Here is a 19108-nt window from a genome sequence, read left to right on the forward strand (position 1 = left end):
AAGAGCCAGATGAACTGCATCAACCTTCCCTGGTCCATTTTTGCATGTTTTTGAGGTTCCTCTGGGGCTTCATGAATGCTTCATGTCTAATGAACATTGTGCAGGATAGCAGAGTCTAATGAGGCCAAAGCATGTGTTTATTTCTACTTTCCAGGCATGCACTGCATGGGCAACAGGGGGCATACATTCTTCACTGATGCCAACACGGCAGCTTTTTGCCACCCACAGCCCTTTGGACCTTTCTGGGTAAGTTCTGAACTAACTCTTCTGAAACTTTGCTTCTCATTAGAATCACCTGGGAAGCTTTAAAAAATACTGATGCCTGGGCCACAACCCCAGAACTTATGACTTTCTGATTTGGGGTTGTGACCCAGGCATCAGGATTTTTAAAAGCTCCCCAGGAGATTCTAATGTGCAAAGTTAAGAACCATTACTCTAAACTCAATTCACTTTATATAGAAACACATTGATTTACATAGAATTTTAAAGCTCAATTTAGGTCAATAAATATTTATTGAGTGCCTACTCTTAAAAGGTACACAGCAAACTTTTGACACAGTCCATACCAACAGGTAGCTAAAATCTAGTGTAGGAAAGACTGGGTTAGTGCAAGGGGAGGGGGCAGGCAGGTATATAGAGGCTGTGTTTTACATAAAATACTATACAAAGTTCTCTTCTTCCAGACTCAAGACATTTGCTATAAGGTTTCAAAGAAAATAGAATTGTATTTGGTTGGGGTCTGGGGAGTCAGAAAATATTTCACAGAGGCAGTACTTTGATGGACTTTCAGGAACAGGTAAGATTTCCATAGGTGTAGACTAGGAAGAGAGGTTTCCAGGTACAGGCAAAAGGGAGGCATGGGGCTGGAAAGCAGGGGGCCTGTGTTAAGTAGCTGCCACATCGGGTGTGTTTTCTGAGAAATGGATGAAGAGCTTTGGGATCATACTTGAGCAAGCCTTGAATGCCACAGGGCAGGACAGCTGGCACCTGAGTTAAATCCAGGGAGCCACTGGGGGTTTGAAATTGGGCAGTAATATGACTAGAGCAGTACTTAAGGAAGAATGAGCTCATGCTGAGATTTGGGCTGGACTTGAGTGTGGAGAAACAATAAGACTAGTGGCAGAAAGACCACTTAGAGGTATTTTATTATGGTTGAGGTCAGAAGTACTGAGGGAAATTAATAAAGTAATGAAAGTCTGACTGGAGAACTGCAGAGGGAAGGGAAGGAAGGGATGAATGTAAAAAAAAAAAAAGATGTTAGAATTATTAGGATTTAACAATTGACTGGATAGAGGAAACAAAAAAAGGCTTGGATGCTTTTTATTTGGATTACTAGGTGCCATTAATAGAAATTATTAAACTAGGTTGAAGAATCATTTACAAAAGGGAAGATGATGAATCTGTTAGAAATGTTGAGTCCAAACATATCCAGCAGAACTAAAATTTCTCAGCTAAGTATTCCTCATTGTAATCGAATTCTCATAGCAGATTTGTTCAACTCAGTGGTTCTCAACAAAGCGGGGTTCTGCATCTCAGAGAACATATGGCAATGTCTGGGGATGGTTTGGGTGGCCACAAGCCCAGGAGGGACTGCTATGCTCCTGGCATTTGGTGGGTAGAGGCCAGGGATGCCACTAAGCATCCTAGAGAGTACAGGACAGTCCCCCCAAACAAAGAATTATCCAGCCCCAAAAGTCAATAATGCTGAGGTTGGGAAACCTTGCTTTAACATAATCCAATAGCTCAATTTCAAATTTTGAGGGGAGCTGTTTATATTTTAGGTCAGTCAGCGCCACCTAAAGGCCAAATATAATATTTATCCCAGTTCTCCGTTGAGCACTAAAAGGCAACAGATTAAAAAATATTCAGAAAGCTAAGACATATAGAGATGCAGAATATCCTTTCATGGGAGAACTGTCTAGGGTTTACAGAAATAAATGTGATGGGGAGGTTGGGTGTACAACTGTGAAGGAGCAATCCTGCAATTAGAAAGTTCCCTTTGGTTATAGGAGATTTCGTAATAGAAGCCATTATGGAAATAGAGCATTTTACAGGATTCACTCTATATGAAATGCATTCTATTTTATTACAGTTGCCTATACTTTTTAGTATTGTTTCTGCATATATGAAAAAGGAAACAAAATCTAATAATTCTGCTAAATAATTGAAACCTTGATTTTAGAGTCATGAAAAATATAGGATAAAGAGAACTAGAAAATTCTATTTGATAAAGATTTTTTTTTTTTTGCCCCAAAAGCAGCACTCTACATGCCTTATATCTTACCTCCCCCACTAGATTGTAAGCTCCCTGAGGTCAGGGACTGTGTCTTATTCATGTCTTTGTATCTCCCACAGTCTCGAGCGTAGCCTCTCATATACACACAAATGAATTTTTGAGTGAATGAATTTATTTTTATACTGAAAATCCTTGCCTTGAAGTGAAGAAAATTTCAAGCCTTTCTAAACAATTACTATTTGTAATTGAGTGAGATGCCTGCTGAGGGCGCCTGGCTCAAAGAACACCAGAGACTTGGGCACAGGGGACTGGTAATAGATACTTCCAATTCGTATCACTGGTGAGCCTGGGAGCAAAGGGTGCTGTGATGAGCATTCCCAGGGAAATTTTTGGACTCATGTGGATTGTGAATTTCTCTAGCTAATGTAGGAAGCATTCACCCACCAAATATCTGTTGACTGTCTACTCTGTGCTAAGCACTCTTCTAGGCACTGGGGATATCACAGTGAACTTAAGTCTAAAAATTCCTTAAGTTGAAAGGCAGGTTTTGAATTGGTGGGTTAGAAAAAAGAGGCAAATTCCCCTCTCTTTCCACTTTCCCAGTTAGCATAATATTTTATGTATAGAAAATGCAATTTGACTAATGATCCCCAAGCAGTTCACAACTATTAAAAACTCCTTCCACAAGCACTGCTCCACGGGGCAAGTGAAGAGCTCTCCCTCCCCTGCCTCCCCTTGCCTCCCCTTGTTTGTGTCTCTTTCTTCCTTACTGCCTCATACACTTCCAGACTTTTGGGGAGAGGGGAGGAGCGCGAGTGTCGTCGTATTTATGGGCAGACGATGACTCCTGCATATTTTGCAAGTGGCAATTGAAGCTAGTACTTTTAAAAGTGTCCCCATAGAAGATTTCTTTCTGGTTGTTTGTTTGTTTGTTTTTTAACAATCCCTTAGTTCTAGAGTCTAGGGATATATAAATTCAGAAAGAAAAAACCATTCACCATTGCATCCTAAAGAAAATGGTGTGGACAGGTGGGTGGAGCCCTGTTTTGGCTATAGCATTAGTGCACTTTGCAACACTGAGTGTTTCAGCGATTTTGTATCTCAAGCACATGTTGGCACCTTATTTTGTAGCTCAGTACACCCAGGATAAACAAATCAAAAATGTTTTTCCACATATGTGAGTTGTATGGCACGCTCTCCTAATACGAAGTAGAAGCTGACTTAATGAAGCCACCAAAACTACAGCTACGGATGTCATTGGTGAAAGGCGATGGAGGCCTCTCCATCTTTTCCCTTCGCACTGTTGGGTGAGTTACTGATACCTAAGGTCACTACCGCCTAACCCCTCTCAGCCCAAGCGTGTGGCGGCCCCTAATTGCTCCTAGTAGGGCCTAAACATCCCTAACACAGCATGGGGGAGGGGAGCACGCTAGCTTTTTCCCAAAGCAGTGGATGGCCGCGGCACGGCATCTTTGGTTCATCTGTTATTGTCTTCTCACATTTTTGTTGGAATCTTTAAAAGGCACAGCCCTACATCTCCTCCCCAGCCGAGACTGCGAGAGTCGCCAGCTGACTTGCACAAAGCGCTCCTTGCCACAGGTCCAGCAGCGTGGGAACTTTCTCAGATCCAGTTGCTTGGAAAACACTGGCTCTGGCTTGTCCTCCTTCCCCCTCCAGTCTGCCCCTGACACGGCAGGCACCCAGGCCTTCTTAGAGTTCATCGCTCTCCACTACACTTCGAGAAGAGCATGAATACACCATCGTGCTTTCCATGGAGGAGAAGGCAGAGAAAATGTCAAGTCCTTTACTGGTGAGAGATCCATAGCGACTGCCACTGGGCCGGACGGAGATGGGTGGTGGGATCTGCTGGTGCCACTGAGCTGGAAAATGGACCAAATAACATGTTGCAATGAAAGGAGTACAGTCTAGTGGGTACACTGCAGGCGTGCATTCCGTTGTCACTCCAACACTTTCTGTGGGATATTGGTAGAGCGTTAAAATAGATCTGGGTCTGAAATATCTCCTTTGTAAAAGATAACAGTGAAATCTCTCCTTCCCTGCCAGGAATAGGGAAACAGGGCTGGTGATCTCTTAAACCCCTAATTCCAAAACCTGTGATTCTAACCCAGTAAGATCTGGGACTATAAGAAGAAAGAGTGGGTGACTAGGGTGATTTATCAAAATTTTCCCCTCTCACCGACCTAGCATGGGGCCTGCGAGGGGCAGTGTAGAGAGGATTATAGGCTCTCAGGAGGTAGAGAAAAGAAACTTGAGGAAATGGAAGGCAAAAGATGGGTCCAACCCTCTGAGAATACCTGCCCCACACTCTCATCACCCTAATGAGCCATTACCTACCCAGCACCCTAATCAGGTTCTAATTAGTTACAGCAAGAAGACTGAAAAGTAATTATGTGCAATCAATCTCGGTTCAGGGCAAAAGAGAATGTATTAGAGGTTCCATGTTCACCAAGCACTGTCCAAAGGAGACCCTGCTTTTATCAGACACAATCATTAGGCTTGAATGAGGTCTGAATGAAATATCCATCCAAACTGCTGTCATCTCCTGTTCAGAAATTACCAAGCAGTCTTTTGATCAGGTTTCCAGAGGCCTTGGTGTGGAGAACCCTGAGGCTCTGCATTCTAGAAAGGTATCGGCCCTTGTAGCATTCCCATTTATGAATTGGTCCTTTGTTCATTTCATTGTTTTGAATCACTTTTTCAGAGTTTAAATACTTCTGAGTGAACTGATAAGGTCAAACTTGGGAAGCTACAAAACTGAGGACAAAACTTACACAGAATCCACTAAAGAGAAGACGCTTGGGAGGCCTCAGTGAAGAGCCAGTGGCCCTCTCCCCCAGCCCTCCATTTCTTAGCCTTTCCCTGCTCTCTGACATCTTACCCAGGCTACTATAATTGCTGCTATTAGAAGCCCTCTTTTCAATGAGAGAGGGGAGCCTACTGTTCCTATTCCTCAGACAGGCAGGAGGTGGTGGTGAGGGACATAGGAGATTGATTTTACCCCAAGTCCACTATCATCTCCTCCACCCCCAGGTCCAAACTAAGGAAACAGCGCCTCCAATTGGTGCTGTGGAATCAGGGCAGGAGCCAGGAAGAGGTGGGCCAGGACAAACTGAATGAACTCTGAAGGACTGGGACAAGAGCGATCAGTTTTGGGGTTTATTGGTGCTGAGTTGGAGACCTATTATTTCCTTCTGACATGGTGAAGCCTGTGAAATGGTTAAGGGACTCAGCCTAGATTAAGAAACATATCACTGGCCTCTCTCTCCACTGACGTTCCCACGGGAAGGTACATTAGAGTCCTCTTACCTCAGAGTTGAGTTTCTTTTCAGGCCTAAGAATAAGGGAGAATAACCAGAAAACTATATATTTTTCCTCCAAATATTAGACTTAGGGAAAATGGCAGGCCAAGTGCCTTCCTGAATGGCACTAAAAAAAGGGGATAACTGCCTGGTGTGTACCTATAAATAGCAGGGAACTCAGGTTCTAGACAGTTCCTCTTATTTGTTGTTCTGGTTAATCTTGTTAAACCAGTAATAAACAAGAAACTTTTAAAGTTACCGGTTATTTTTTTAAAAGGAGAAAAAAAAAGAGTCACTTTTTTGGATTAAGGAACATGTCTCCAAAAATACCAGTTAATGTTAAAATTATAGAAGAGAGGTGGAGAGTATACAACACATAACAAAGGTTAATTCATTAAATCCTTTTGAAAATTAGGAAAGGAATGATATAAAACCTGGGATTCGCATTCTGGGTATAGTCACTTAACCTTTCTGAGTCTGTTTCTTCAACATTTAAATAAGAGTTACAACAATTACAAAAATCTCGTACGTTTGGGAGATCTAAGGGTATAATTTTTTTGTAAATTATAAGTTACTATACAAATGTCATTTGATATTATTATTAGGACAGCTCTTTATTATTACTCTGGTTGTGGAATTGGGACAATAAATATTTGTGGAATGAATGAATGAATAAATTAATGGGATCAGGAAAAGTCTGCTGGTATGGGGCTGGGGGAAATGAGAGCCAGTGGGGAGGGAGTTCCCATGGGTGGCCAGTGGCACCAAGGAGACAGCATGGAGATGCTGGAGTTTACATGTAAACTCCACATGTAAGCTCTGAAGTAGCTGTAATTCCTAGTGTTAGAAGACCTCTTTTGGAAAAAGGTTAAGCTCATAGTAAATGCAAATGTGTATGAAGCCTTGAGGTGACTAGGATGAAATAACTTTAAAAATCCATCTCTTAAGCACTAAAATATAATCCAACCAATCTATTTAAGGAAATGTACTACACCTATCCTTTAAAAAAAAAAAAAAGTTTTTTTAAGTCGCCTGTCACACACAGACATCCAACTGATGCCACAACACCTACCATATATATCCAACCTCGCAGTGCACGACACGATGCCAGCTTCATTCTTGGCTGATAGTGTGTACCATCCGGCGTCTGATTTCTTGGCTGGCTGAATGAGGAGGCAGACATACCCTGTCGTGTCCTGGTGCATACTGGAGAAAGGAAAGAATACATCCATATTGTATCTGGTGGCAGAAACCGCCTTGTAAAGGTTAGGGCTCAGGGAAACTCCTGGGACAAATCCAGTGGTGCAGTGCTCCCCCCCCCTTCCCTGTCCCTGGGTGGAGAAAAGGGGGACTCAGCTTAAAGCAAACATCAAAGGCAAGCTTGAAGGTGGAAAGAAGTCACAAAAGAGCAGCAATTAACCTAGTGAGGCTGTAATGAGGACTGAGACCTGTTCTTGCCCCCCCCCCATTGCTCCAACTCTCCTAGAGTCCTACTCCCTACCAAGGGCATCCCCACTTGTCACAACCAAAGTCCAGAAAAATCTCTTTTCTAAACCAGGTTGGATATTTCCACAAGAACTCTATTAGGAAGCTATGGGAAAGCTTGGTCTCAAACCCAGGGACAGAGGAATTGTTAGCAGGGAGGGAGTATTTCTTAATGTAACCAATTGGGCACGTGCAGCATTTAGCTTAATACAGTTCAGGAGCAAATTAGCATGCTCTTCCTTCCGTTTCCTCTCCATCAGTAGTTCTCCACCTTGGCTGAAGGTTGCAATCCTGGATAATTCCACCAGAATTTCAGGCTGGGTTTAAGATGTTATCTTCATTTAGACTGAAGTGTTAACTTGAGAATATTCTCAGTTCTTGCTTAAGTTTTACCAGAGAAAAATCCTAACCTATATAGACATACGTCTTAGATGCCCAAATTCTGTAAAACCTGTCAGCTACAACATTCTCTGGGGCAAATTCCCTTGACGGTGAAGAAATAATTCTCAGTAGGAATTTCCGTTCACCAGCTGCCTTTGTTTGCTTGCCCCCTTGTGGCATAAAACCAAAATGGCCAAGAAATTAAGTTGGTTAGGGAAATCAAGAAGGGCCCCCACTCTAAGAAACTGGATCCTTAAAGTTACTTTAAAAACAACCATGTAGTGATGGATGGAGAGGGAGCATAACTGCCTTAATGTTCTGTTTTGCTTTATTTTATTTTAGCTTATCACAATCAAAGAGGTTTTCTGGGTACTAATATGACTAAAGACACATGACACAAACTATGCAGAGTCTTCATAAATTCCTTATGCATTTTTGTTTGTTTTTAATATTTTGTATCCTCACCTGAGAATATGTTTTATTGACTTGAGAGAAGAAGGGAAAGAGAACGAGATAGAGGGAGAGAAAGAAGAGAGAGAGGGAGAGAGAAAACATTGATCACTTGCCTCCTGTACTGGGCCCCGCTCGGGATCGAACCCACAACCTAGGTATGTGACCTGACTGGGAATCAAACCTTTTGGTTTTAGCACGACACTCCAACCGACTGAGCCACCTGGCCAGGGCTGCTTTTAATTTTTATAGGAGTTTGTTTGACCCAACCTGACAACATATGCCAGCCAGGAAGCAAAACCTCAAATACTACTCCTTGTACATTTTTAAACTTAAAAATTAAGGTTTTAGCCCAGCCGGGCATGGCTCAGCGGTTGAGCATCGACCTAGGATCCAGGCGATCGAGGTTCGATTCCGGGTCAGGGCACATGCCCGGGTTGCGGGCTCCATCCCCAGTCGGGGGCGTGCAGGAGGCAGCCAATCAATGACTCTCTCATCATTGATGTTTCTATCTCTCTCTCTCCCTCTCCTTTCCTCTCTCTGAAATCAATAAAGATATATTTAAAAAAAAAAATTAAGGTTTTAAAATGGTGGGGCAGTCATACAATAGACTGCCTCCCAGCAACAACAAGGAATACATTCTTGATATGTACACTAACATGGACGAAACTCAAATGCATTAATCTCAGTGAAAGAATCCAGATTCAAAAGGCTACAGATTTACTTGGGTGAACCACTGACCTTGGGAGTCCCTCTGAATGTGGGTGGGGCTGTACCTGATCCTCTCTCTGGTGAAAGGAATGGTCTCGTTGTCCTTCTTCCAGTAGAACACGGGTGGGGGCATGCCTATCACCCGGCACTCCAGCCTCACCAGGTGGCCTTCGGGAACTCCGCTGTTCTGCAGTTTCTCCAGGATCACAGGGGCTTTCTTCACCTCTTTGGCTGAACAAGAGAAGGACAATTCTTGTTTGAATAGTAAGTGTCTTGGGGTTCATTCCTCAAACTCATCACAGTTTTGGAATTTAGCAGAGTGTGCACCCACTCCCTTAGCTCCTCTTCAGAACACTTCTCACCCCTCTAAGTGAAGGCCACTGCCTTGATAAAAGCTCAGGAAATGGGTTAAACAGAAATGAAGAAACTGTCTCTGCACATCATATAAGAGGCAACACTCAAGGATCTGGGTTGCACACAAAGGATGCAAATGGTAGGTGTGAAATTTAAGGAGTTTCCTTTATTGCTCTGCAGTAAATTTTGAGAAACTATATTTTATGTACCAAAATATCCTTTTTCTTTTTTATAGGAGTTTATTTTGTAAAAGATATATTAATTTTTCTGAACTTTTTATTCTGAAGAAGTTCATAGCTACAGAAAAGTTGAAAGAAGTATACTATTTTTTTTAAAAAAAACACAAATTTTACTTCCAAAGGAGGTTTTTTTATTTTTTGTTTTTGGCCAGAATCAATTATTCCAGAGTCAATATTTTAGCAAAATAGGGGGGAAAAAGTAAAAGCTGGCAATCAATATATCCTTGTAGAATGAACTTGGTTCTACTCTGTCAGTAAGAAGAAATCATGAGTGAGAAAACCAAAACGATACGGGGCAAACAGCCACTAGCCTGGGGAGAGGACTAGCATGCTGCAGTCACCCCGACCTCCTCTAGGGGCCACACAGGGGAGGAAGCCCAGCACTTGAATCTGTACATTTCGAGATTTTATTTTGGCTGGACTGCTGCTCTGAAGGGCTGGTACCACTTAGGTGACGATGACTTACTGTCCCTACTTGCAGGCCCTGATGTTCACATCATCTTATAAGGTAAAAATTCATTGTTTAGTTATGGACTCAGCATTTGCTGGGCACCTTTCATGGCCCCGGCAGAGTCAGACCCTGGAGATCCACAGAAGAGCAAGTCCGAATCTCTGAACTTAGATGCTCCTAGTCTCCTGGGGGGCGGAGGGGGGCGCCAAAGGAGTAAACAGTTACACAGGAAGCGCTCTAAGAGTCTCCCCTTTTCTAAAGGCTATGGAAACAGAGGAAGATGTGCTGGGTGGATTGCTGTGTCTTGGTGGTGACATCTGAATTAAACCCTAGGGAACGAGGAGGAGGTTGCTGGGTGGAGAAGGGCATTCCAGGTAAAGGGACCATTTGATGCAAAGGCCTGGAAGCTGGGAGGGCCGGGCAAGGAAGAGCCTGTGTGTCCCGGGAGTGATGAACTGTGGGGCAAGTGACTTGAATGTAGTAATGCTCAGTTAATCAATTGACTAATTAATTAATTGATCTGATAACTAATTGAAAAATTCATTGATTAACTATTACAGATGACTCTCATTTATTGCATGCATAATATGCACAAGGCACCCTATTATATTTTTAGCTTACTGATATGTCTTTGAAAGCAATGTACAAAATATGGCCCTTATTAGAGTGAAGCAGAAACTGGGATTAGACTTGGTGTGGCAAAGGACTAGGGGATTCTGTCAGAGGCTCTGTATATTTATTTGGGCAATAACTTTGGAGGGAGTTATGTCTAAGGGTCCCAGCAGCAAACCTTACCTACTACGGTGAGCTCCAGACTAAAGGAATTCTGTCCTGTCTTGTTGGTAGCAACGCACGTGTAGGTCCCCGCATCACGTTGAGTGAGTGGGTCGATAAGCAGAGAGTGGACTCCGGTCTCCCTGACCAGCATCTTGTGGGAGGCGTCTGGCAGCACAGGTTGGCCATTGAGCAGCCACGTCAGCTCTGGGGGCGGTAAGCCACTCACCTAATAAAAAACAGGACAGCTGAGGCAAACGGGAGACTGACAACAGGCAGATTTATTTGGTGGCTGAATGCTCATCCTTTCCTGGCAGCAAATACTGAGAGAAAACACGGGTAGTGAAGAGACATCAGGACAAGATGGATCTGGATAAATGGCCACATGAATTTAAACTGTATAGTATTTTGACCTCAATTCAGGTCATAATTATATTCTAGATTAGAATAAATAAGAATGACGAAGCTAAACAGATAAAATAGGCCTGCAGCATCAGTTTCAGAGATGATACATTGTTCACACGCCTAATATAAGTGAGAGGTAGCTAAGTAAAGGGCAGGCATTAAATCAGTGTTCTCAAGCCTTGCTGTGTATTATAATCATGTGGGGAACATTTGAAAGTCCTGATTCCCATGCCCGGTGGGGCATGGCTCAGTGGTTGAGCATCGACCTAGGATCTAGGAGATCGCAATTCAATTCCTGGTCAGGGCACATGCCCCGGTTGTGGGCTTGATCCACAGTGGGGGGCGTGCAGGAGGCAGCTGATCAATGACTCTCATCCTTGATGTTTGTATCTCTCTCACTCCCTCTCTTTTCCTCTCTCTGAAATCAATAAAGATATATTAAAAAAACAAAGTCCTGTTGCCCACTATTTAACATAGTAATGTTAAGTCAGACTCTCTGGGTACACATATGGGTATCTGTTAGGGTTTAGAGTAGAAGAAGTAACAGTCGATCCCAAATATTTTTTAGGCATTCATTGGGAGAGCGAGAATGACCAAGAGAAGTGGACTTCATGAATGCTTACCCTCAAGTCTTCACTATTTTGTGTCTAAAATTTCCATAGCACTCTGCATCGTTGTCGGGGCAGAAGGGGTGACTTAAGTTTCTCTTCATACTGGGAGATATCCAGGCAGCCCAAATGAACCTCATTTCTGATCAAAGGACTGTTTTTATAAACTGCCTTGGAGCCATCTTTTCATGACTATAATTTTTATTATTTATTTATTTGCTTACTTATTTATTTTTAATCATCACCCACGGATATGTTTTTTTAAATTGATTTTAGACAGAGAGGAAGGGAGAGAGAAACATTGATATGGGGGAGAAACATCCATCAGTTGCCTCCTGTATGTGCCCCGACTGAGGTGGAACCCACAACCTAGGTATGTGCCCTGACAGAGAATTGAACCCCAAACCTTTTTGTTGTATGGGACAACACTAACCAGCTGAGCCACCCAGTCAGCGCATGACTATACTTTTATTATTTTTTCCCAAATATGTTTCAGAGAGAGGGAGAGAGAGATAGGAGATGAAAGAGAGATGATGAGAGAGAATCAATGATGAGAGAGAATCATTGATCAGCTGCCTCCTGCACGCCTCCTGCTGGGGATTGAGCACACAACCCCAGCATGTGCCCTGACCGGGAATCGAACCATGACCTCCTGGTTCATGGGTTGATGCTCAACTGCTGAGCCACACTAGTCGGGCATGACTATACTTTTTAAAAAGCTATATCTCACAGCAATTTGCTCCAAGGATGCAAAAGTCACACTTTTGGCTTTATAGTAATAAAAACTTTACAGGCGTAAGGAAAATGTCAGAATTATATTACCCATGGCTGTCTTTTACAAACACAGAGTTAACTTGATTCAATACCAATATTAAGATATAAAGACATGAAAGTTTCATGAAATACTTTTGTCTGGTATTAAATGCTTCAAAAGAGCATTGCGGTGGAAAAGAAAAAGTCATCTCTCCCCCTTCCCCAGGTCCCTTTTTCTTGAAAAAAGCAAACAGAAACCCCCCACAAAAAAACCCCAATGAAACAAACACAAACAAAAATAAGTGCAAACAGGCAAACAATTGCAAAATGTGAACAGATCTGAAAACAAGGATGGGTGCTAGGGTCTACCTTACAGTCCAGCCGACAGAGGCGCCCCTCATGAGCTACCATATCCCCAGGAGCCTGCAGGAAATGTGGTCGGAAAAAGCGTTCCTGTAGGGGCTCCTTGTCTCTTTCTTGCACTCGGGACCTTCCTCTATAATGACAAACATGTTCAGGCATTAAAGATAGACACCAGTTTACAAACTGATGACAGATTTTTTATTTTTATTTTTTGCAGGGGGGTTATTTTTTTTGCAGGGGGGGTGAGGGACGGAAAAGGTGTTGCTGGACCATAAACAAATAATAAATATAAATAGCAGTGTGAAGCTGATGTAAAACACAAAGTATCTCGTACACTGTGGGATTATCTTGTGAGACCTGTAATCAAATAAACAGCCTTTAGCTTCTTTCTCTCTGAAGTCATTCTGGGTTAAGTAGCTCAGCTCTTCTTGCCTTGGGTTTAACCAGTTGTTCAAAAGTTTTAAAATAAACAAATATATCAGTATTCAAGTCGAACCTCAAATGAGAGCCAAAAGAGAAGTCCTGTTTATTACCCAGAACAAGGCAGCTGCAATCCCTGTGTCTCTGAGTAATGAAATTTGACCTAGCTATAAATTATGGCAGACCATTAAAGATTATCATGAACTTACTGATTCAGACTGACCAACAGTAACAGCTGTTGGGAAAAAAAATGAAGAAGGTATAGTGCAACGGTGGTGAAATACTGTATCTGAAACATGAGTCACTATTTTTGTTTCTTTGGTAAGTCAAATTTAATTCATCCGTGTCAGCAACTATGGAATGCTTTGCTAAGATTCTATGGCACCATAGGACTCAAGGCAAAGCTATGCTCTTTCTTCTTAGTGGTTAGTAAAATCAGAGAGGTAGAAAGCCAAGTGGTTTATTGGAGAAAATTGGTATATTGGAGACAACAACAACAATATTCAATCTACATCCATATAACCATTAATAGTTCTTCTTTTATTTTAAAAAATGGCAATTTAACCCAAAGAGTCTGATTTATATGTGCACAGGTGCTACTGATGGTTACAGATTTTGAAGCATCAGAAGCGTGCTGTAGCTAGTACTTCTCGAATTTAGTGTGCTTGTGAGTCAGCAGGTCTGGGGTGAGCTTGGGATTCTGCATTTGCAACAAGCTCCCAAGTGATGCTGAGGCTCCAGGTGGAGGACTACACATTAAGTAACAATTTCTAGACTGAACACTTCTGTACTCACTGTGGTAGGCGGGTGCTTGGGAGGGGCTAGAGAAGGAAGATTCTTTTTGTCTTTACCTGTGAGACTGACTGGTAGGTGTTAGTCGACTGCGAATAGGCAAACTTTGTACCATTAAGTGGCCAGAACAGCTGATTCTTCCCTAAGAAACAGAAAATGAACAAGATTAAAATAATGATTCTGCATTTTTTTCAACTTATATTAATTTTCCTGGACATGAACATGATGAATGTTTTGGCTATTACAAGTTTTCTTTGGGGGGTGTGTGATAAAATATGACTCCTTAAATCACTGTTAATATTCCAGGGCGGGGGGTGGGGTGGGGTGATTTTTAAGACTCTTTTAATGACTTTCGCTGTTAAGCTGAGAAATAAACAGAGCACACATGTAAAAAATTGAATTCTTGTGCACTTAACATTATCTGCAGCCACATGCAGAGATCATGGCCAAGTGGTCTTACACTTTCCTCAACAGAGATTATCTTCGAAACTAATATTTTAATAGAAAGAGTGGGCGAAAGCAGAAATTCCTATTCTAATAGGAGTTGAACATATTTATTCAGCCATATCTTTTAGGGGGAGTTTAAGTCAATTGTATTCAGAAAATGAAAGCAAAAGATTATGGCTTTCTAAATTTACCAAAATAAAGAATAAATGAGAAAAAAAAAAAAGAGAGATTATGAGTTTGAGAAATATTTACAGGACTTGGTGGAGTAATTTGCTTGTTTTCTAAGCGATAAAAACAGCAAATCATTCTTTGACAGACTGATTTACTGACTCTTCGAGACAGTCAGTGAGTTGACAACACAAGACTTAGCCCAATAGGTCTGTGATGTACACGTAGTGAACAGATCCCACTAATGTCCTTCGACAAAGGCTGCAGGGCTGAGTGACCCACCAGTGGCCAACTGGCCACCTGAGTTGTGAGACCATGCTCTAGTTACCCACAATCACAATGCTTCTCATTGGCTTCTCTCAACCCTCCCTAACTCGCGCTCATTCACGACGTCAACCGCCCCTTCCTCAGGGTGCAGCACAGCCCTGCGCCTCCACCTGGGGGTTGGCAGCCATGATCGTGTAGTTGCCATCGTCGTCACTGGCGGTGGAGTCAATGTGCAGAGAACATGTCCCGTCTCCTTCTCGCCTCATTTTGCAGTGCTCATTCCTCTTTGAAATCTGCTTCCCGTCTTTGAACCAGTAGACCTGACGTGAGAAATAATTGAGGAGGAAATACACTGTTCTGTGCATCTTTAGAAGATAATGAAGTAGGGAGTAGGGTGAGGCAAGGGCCGATTTTCATCTCTAGAAGTGACTCATCTCTTATAAAATGCTTAGAAAAAAATTATAAAACGTATTAAAAACAGCATAAGGTGATCCTGCACTTATACAATGTTTAAGTCAAAAATTCTACATAATTCAAGATCGAGTTAAAGCTTTTGACTATTTAATTGTATTTCATAACTACTTAAAAAGTTACCCTAAGAACGAGATGTGTTTTCAGAAGCATAATAATGGAAACCAGGAGCCTGAATCTTTCCCCATTATCCTGTTCCCTTACTCTATCCCACTACGGGCTTAAGTCTTCCGCAGTTGCAGATCTCAGGGCCTAGAATAGCTCACCTTGCTTGAAAGGATAGTGCGGTATATTATGCCAAGTTGAATGAGGCCGGATTCACTCACTCAATTTCTCATCTGGCTAAAATTTGAATAATATATATTTTTTTCAAGTTAAATTCTGCATGTATCAAGGAGCTATATCAAGGACGGGGTGGGGGTGGGGTGGGGATTAAGCACTGGTCGCAGCTGCCCTTCTCTACATTTCCTGGTTACCTAACCATACACGATAATGCCATGCTAATTAATGTTTGTGGAAAGAAGGGTGGAGAGATCCCCTGCCACAGCGATACTGGGTGTAAATCCTTCTCTTAGCTGACTGCCAAAAAATCTGATGACTCATAAAATTTTTCAGCAGCCAGTGATAATGAGATGACATTTTTAGCATTTACCAACCTAACAGTAATGATACAAATATAGCTCACTTTGTACAACAACAGGCACTGTGGATATTCAATAAGTGTTAAATTTAAAAATATATATCAATTTGGCGAGAGTGACGGTTGGGAGAATCAATAGTCCAAAACAGAGGATCGTGACTAAGAAGTTTATTATAAAATTTTAATAAAATTCTAACTTACCCATAAGTCTGGCCTACTTAACAGTCCTATTCCTGATTGTCTCTTTTTAGTCAAATTATCTGGGCTTTGTTAATTTTCTGGTATTGTTTTTTTGAATTTTTATTTTTATTGATTTTAGAAAGAGGTAGGAAGGGAGAGAGAGGGAGGAGAGAGAGAGATATTTTGTTGCTCCACTTATTGATGCATTCATTGGTTGCTTCTTGTATGTGCCCTGACCAGGGATGAAACCTGCAACCTTGGTGTATCAGGGCAACACTCTAACCTACTGAGCTACCCGGCCAGGGCTCTGGTATTGGTTTTTATTCCCTTCGTAGATACTTCATGTGAGTCTGATAAGACTTTCTGTCTGCAGTTCTGTGTTGTTGCTTTGCCAACTGGCTGGTCATCTTCCCTTACCTTTGGAACAGGTATTCCAACAATTTTGCAGGTGAATGTGACTGGAGAGCCTTCTGTGACTCGAAAGTGCTTGAGTCTTTTGTCAAAGATGGGAGCAATGCACTTGCCCGTGGGGATCTCGTCATGTTGGATTTCATCGTCTGATTCATCAACCGGGGTACGTTCCAAGCGAAACTCTATTTCATTCATCAGTCTCTGCTCAAAGCTTGAAATTTTGTACTCCTGTCAAAATGGCAAACATGTTTCAATTTCAGTTTCTATGGGTGATGAAGAAGGTGTCATTATAATTTGAAGATGCAACTTTTTAAGGTTCAGATGTTAGATTTATATCATGGAACCCCAATAAACCAGGCATGTACCATTTCCAGTTCCTCACCATGAGCACTAAAGGAGATTTCAGTGTCTCTACTATAATCCCAAACTGCCTTAGTGAATCCCGATTCCTCACCTTGAGCATGGAGCCCCAGTAGAATCCTGTAGGGAATGGAATGAAGATGGAATGTAATTTCCACAACTACTATTAATGTCCATTTCAATATGTAGAACTGCCTATATGGAATTTTGGCAAAGCTATTCGGAACTGCATTCTAATGCATGTCTGCATTACCAATTTCCTGTCTCTGCTGAACATTCCCATTTGCATACTTGAGGAAAATCTGTCTTGAATAAATATTCCTTGGCTCCACATTGGTTTTCATGTAATTTCTCTGCTCCCTTCACAACAAAATGATTTGAAACAATTTTATTTTGTTAGAGGATCATTTCCTTGTCACCTATTCTCTTGCTAACCTACTCCAGTTAGGATTGTATTCTCCCTGTGCCACTGAAATTGCTATTGTCAGGGTCTCTAAATTTGCCAAATCCAGTTGTCATCTGTTCTTACCTTACCAGACCTCTCAGCAGCATTAGACACAGATGGCTACTTTCTCCTTTTCGAAACATTGTCTTCTCTTGGTTTTCATGACACCATATTGGTTTCCTTCTCTTTCTCTAGCTGCTCTTTATCAGTCTTCTGTGCTAGCTCCTAATCTTAGGTAGGTGATCTCATCCAATCCCACAGCTTCAGATAACTTCTGTATGCTGATGGCCCCAAATTCATATCTCCGAGCCTGGTTCCGCACCCCCCTCCCCAGCTCATATACCCAATGATCTACTCTGTATCATGAGAGTCATATACCCAACAATTTACTCTACATCATGGCTTGGGTGCCATGCTTAGCATGGTCCAAACCATGCCCACTTGATTTCCATCCCCCAGAGATGCCTTGTTACTAAAGCACTGAATCTTTACATCTGAGATGTTACCAAAGATTCTCACCATCCCCAAAGCAGGAATTGATGTTTTCTGTAGTGCCTTGCAACGAAGAGTTGGTTATCCCAAGGATAACTACCCCTATTACACAGGAATCAAGGTTGTCATTCTAAGTTATGACTGATGGGACTCAGATTTTGTAAGGAAATTTGTAAACACAAGCAATATGTTTACGATAAATTGAAAGGTGCTTTTTCTGCACTGTTCTGCACAAAGGGTGCATTACGGATCCACTGTTGGTACATTCAGGCACTCTGAATGTCCAGGACTGGATTCATGCTGCCTTCTGCGTTTTCCCTTGCCTTCTCCCCTTGAGTGAGTAACAGCAAGAGTTTCTGTATCAGCTACTCATAGGTGATGTCTATGCTCAAAGGAGAGAATTTTTTTTCTATGTAAATCTGGCCAGCATGGCAATGAAATCAATGATATATGACCCATCCTTTCTAGGCTTATGTTTAAGACCTTATATATAAATTAATTTCACAGAATTTCAGTTGCTCTATGAAAGAAAATGAAAAGCTAAAAAAAAAAAAAAAAATCAGAAGAATTTTTGCTTTTTGAAAATATAATCCCTTTTTTTCCTTCAAAGATAATCCTCTTAAGGCTGATAATTTGACAACTTCAAGCATTTGATTTTTAGGACACATCTGCAGAAATACTCTTCAAATTGGCACAGTGGTGGAGAGTGCTTTCCTTCTGTTGAAAACCACAGTGTGATGACACATCCCAATCACACGTGGCATTGCCAAGGCTCCGGATTTCCAGAACGTGGGCCATCGTTGAGACACTCACTGCTTTGAGCTCATGCAGCCTTCCTCTACTCTGGGTTTGAGTCTGGGCTTCCAGGCCGAATAGCCAAATAGGATCAAACCAGTTGGAGGAGCCTACTCGAGGGTCCCAACCAACTCTGGAGACAGCATTCACTAAAGAAAGTCTTATGTGTTAGAGAATGTATTCTCTTGCTCCAGGGAGATCCACAGTATGGACAGAGGACAAAAGATTCCTATATAAACTTGGAGGTTAATATACGTAGAAGATACCTCCATTTTCTATTTTTCTAATAATTACATACTACTTCCAATAGAGATAACCAGGCTTCATAGCCTGCTTCCTGTCTCTGCTGCCCAATTCTTACCTACTTTGTGCTAAATACTGTGTTAGGCACTGGGGATAAAATATTACATAAAACATAGACTCTACATTCAAAAAGGTTGTATAAAATACTTTAAATCTAAAAGATGTACAGATTTTATACTTAAATGTTCACAGCACGAGTTTTGCCTAATTTTAGCTGTGTCTTTTTTTTTTCCTGTGTGTAATTTCAGTGGTTGTTTTTTTTTTTTAAAGTTGTCATCTTTTTAACCAGTTGATTAAAATAGATTGCTATCATAGTGAGTAGTATCCACGATTAGGTATAATCAGAGTATATATAGTCAAGTGAGATATTCTCTATAGATATGGAAC

At 41.7% G+C, this 19108-nt stretch overlaps 1 protein-coding gene across 3 annotated transcripts in view; it reads right to left on the reverse strand.

Annotated features, from left to right (window-relative positions):
• Positions 1-485: 485 nt before the first annotated feature.
• The window catches only part of MYPN (myopalladin), a 96639-nt gene continuing 78016 nt past the window's right edge, over positions 486-19108 (reverse strand). For all 3 annotated transcript variants that reach the window (XM_081158446.1, XM_081158445.1, XM_081158444.1), the window contains 8 exons: positions 16333-16554; positions 14795-14944; positions 13802-13884; positions 12537-12663; positions 10423-10630; positions 8649-8814; positions 6629-6762; positions 486-4116 (listed from right to left, as the gene is read on the reverse strand). In XM_081158446.1, the coding sequence (XP_081014572.1) occupies positions 3947-4116; positions 6629-6762; positions 8649-8814; positions 10423-10630; positions 12537-12663; positions 13802-13884; positions 14795-14944; positions 16333-16554 (1260 nt within the window). In that variant the 3' untranslated portion in view covers positions 486-3946. The remainder of the gene's footprint in view (positions 4117-6628; positions 6763-8648; positions 8815-10422; positions 10631-12536; positions 12664-13801; positions 13885-14794; positions 14945-16332; positions 16555-19108) is intronic.

The sequence above is a fragment of the Miniopterus schreibersii genome (genome assembly GCF_964146895.1).
Source record: "Miniopterus schreibersii genome assembly, chromosome: 14".
Lineage (NCBI taxonomy): Eukaryota > Metazoa > Chordata > Mammalia > Chiroptera > Miniopteridae > Miniopterus > Miniopterus schreibersii.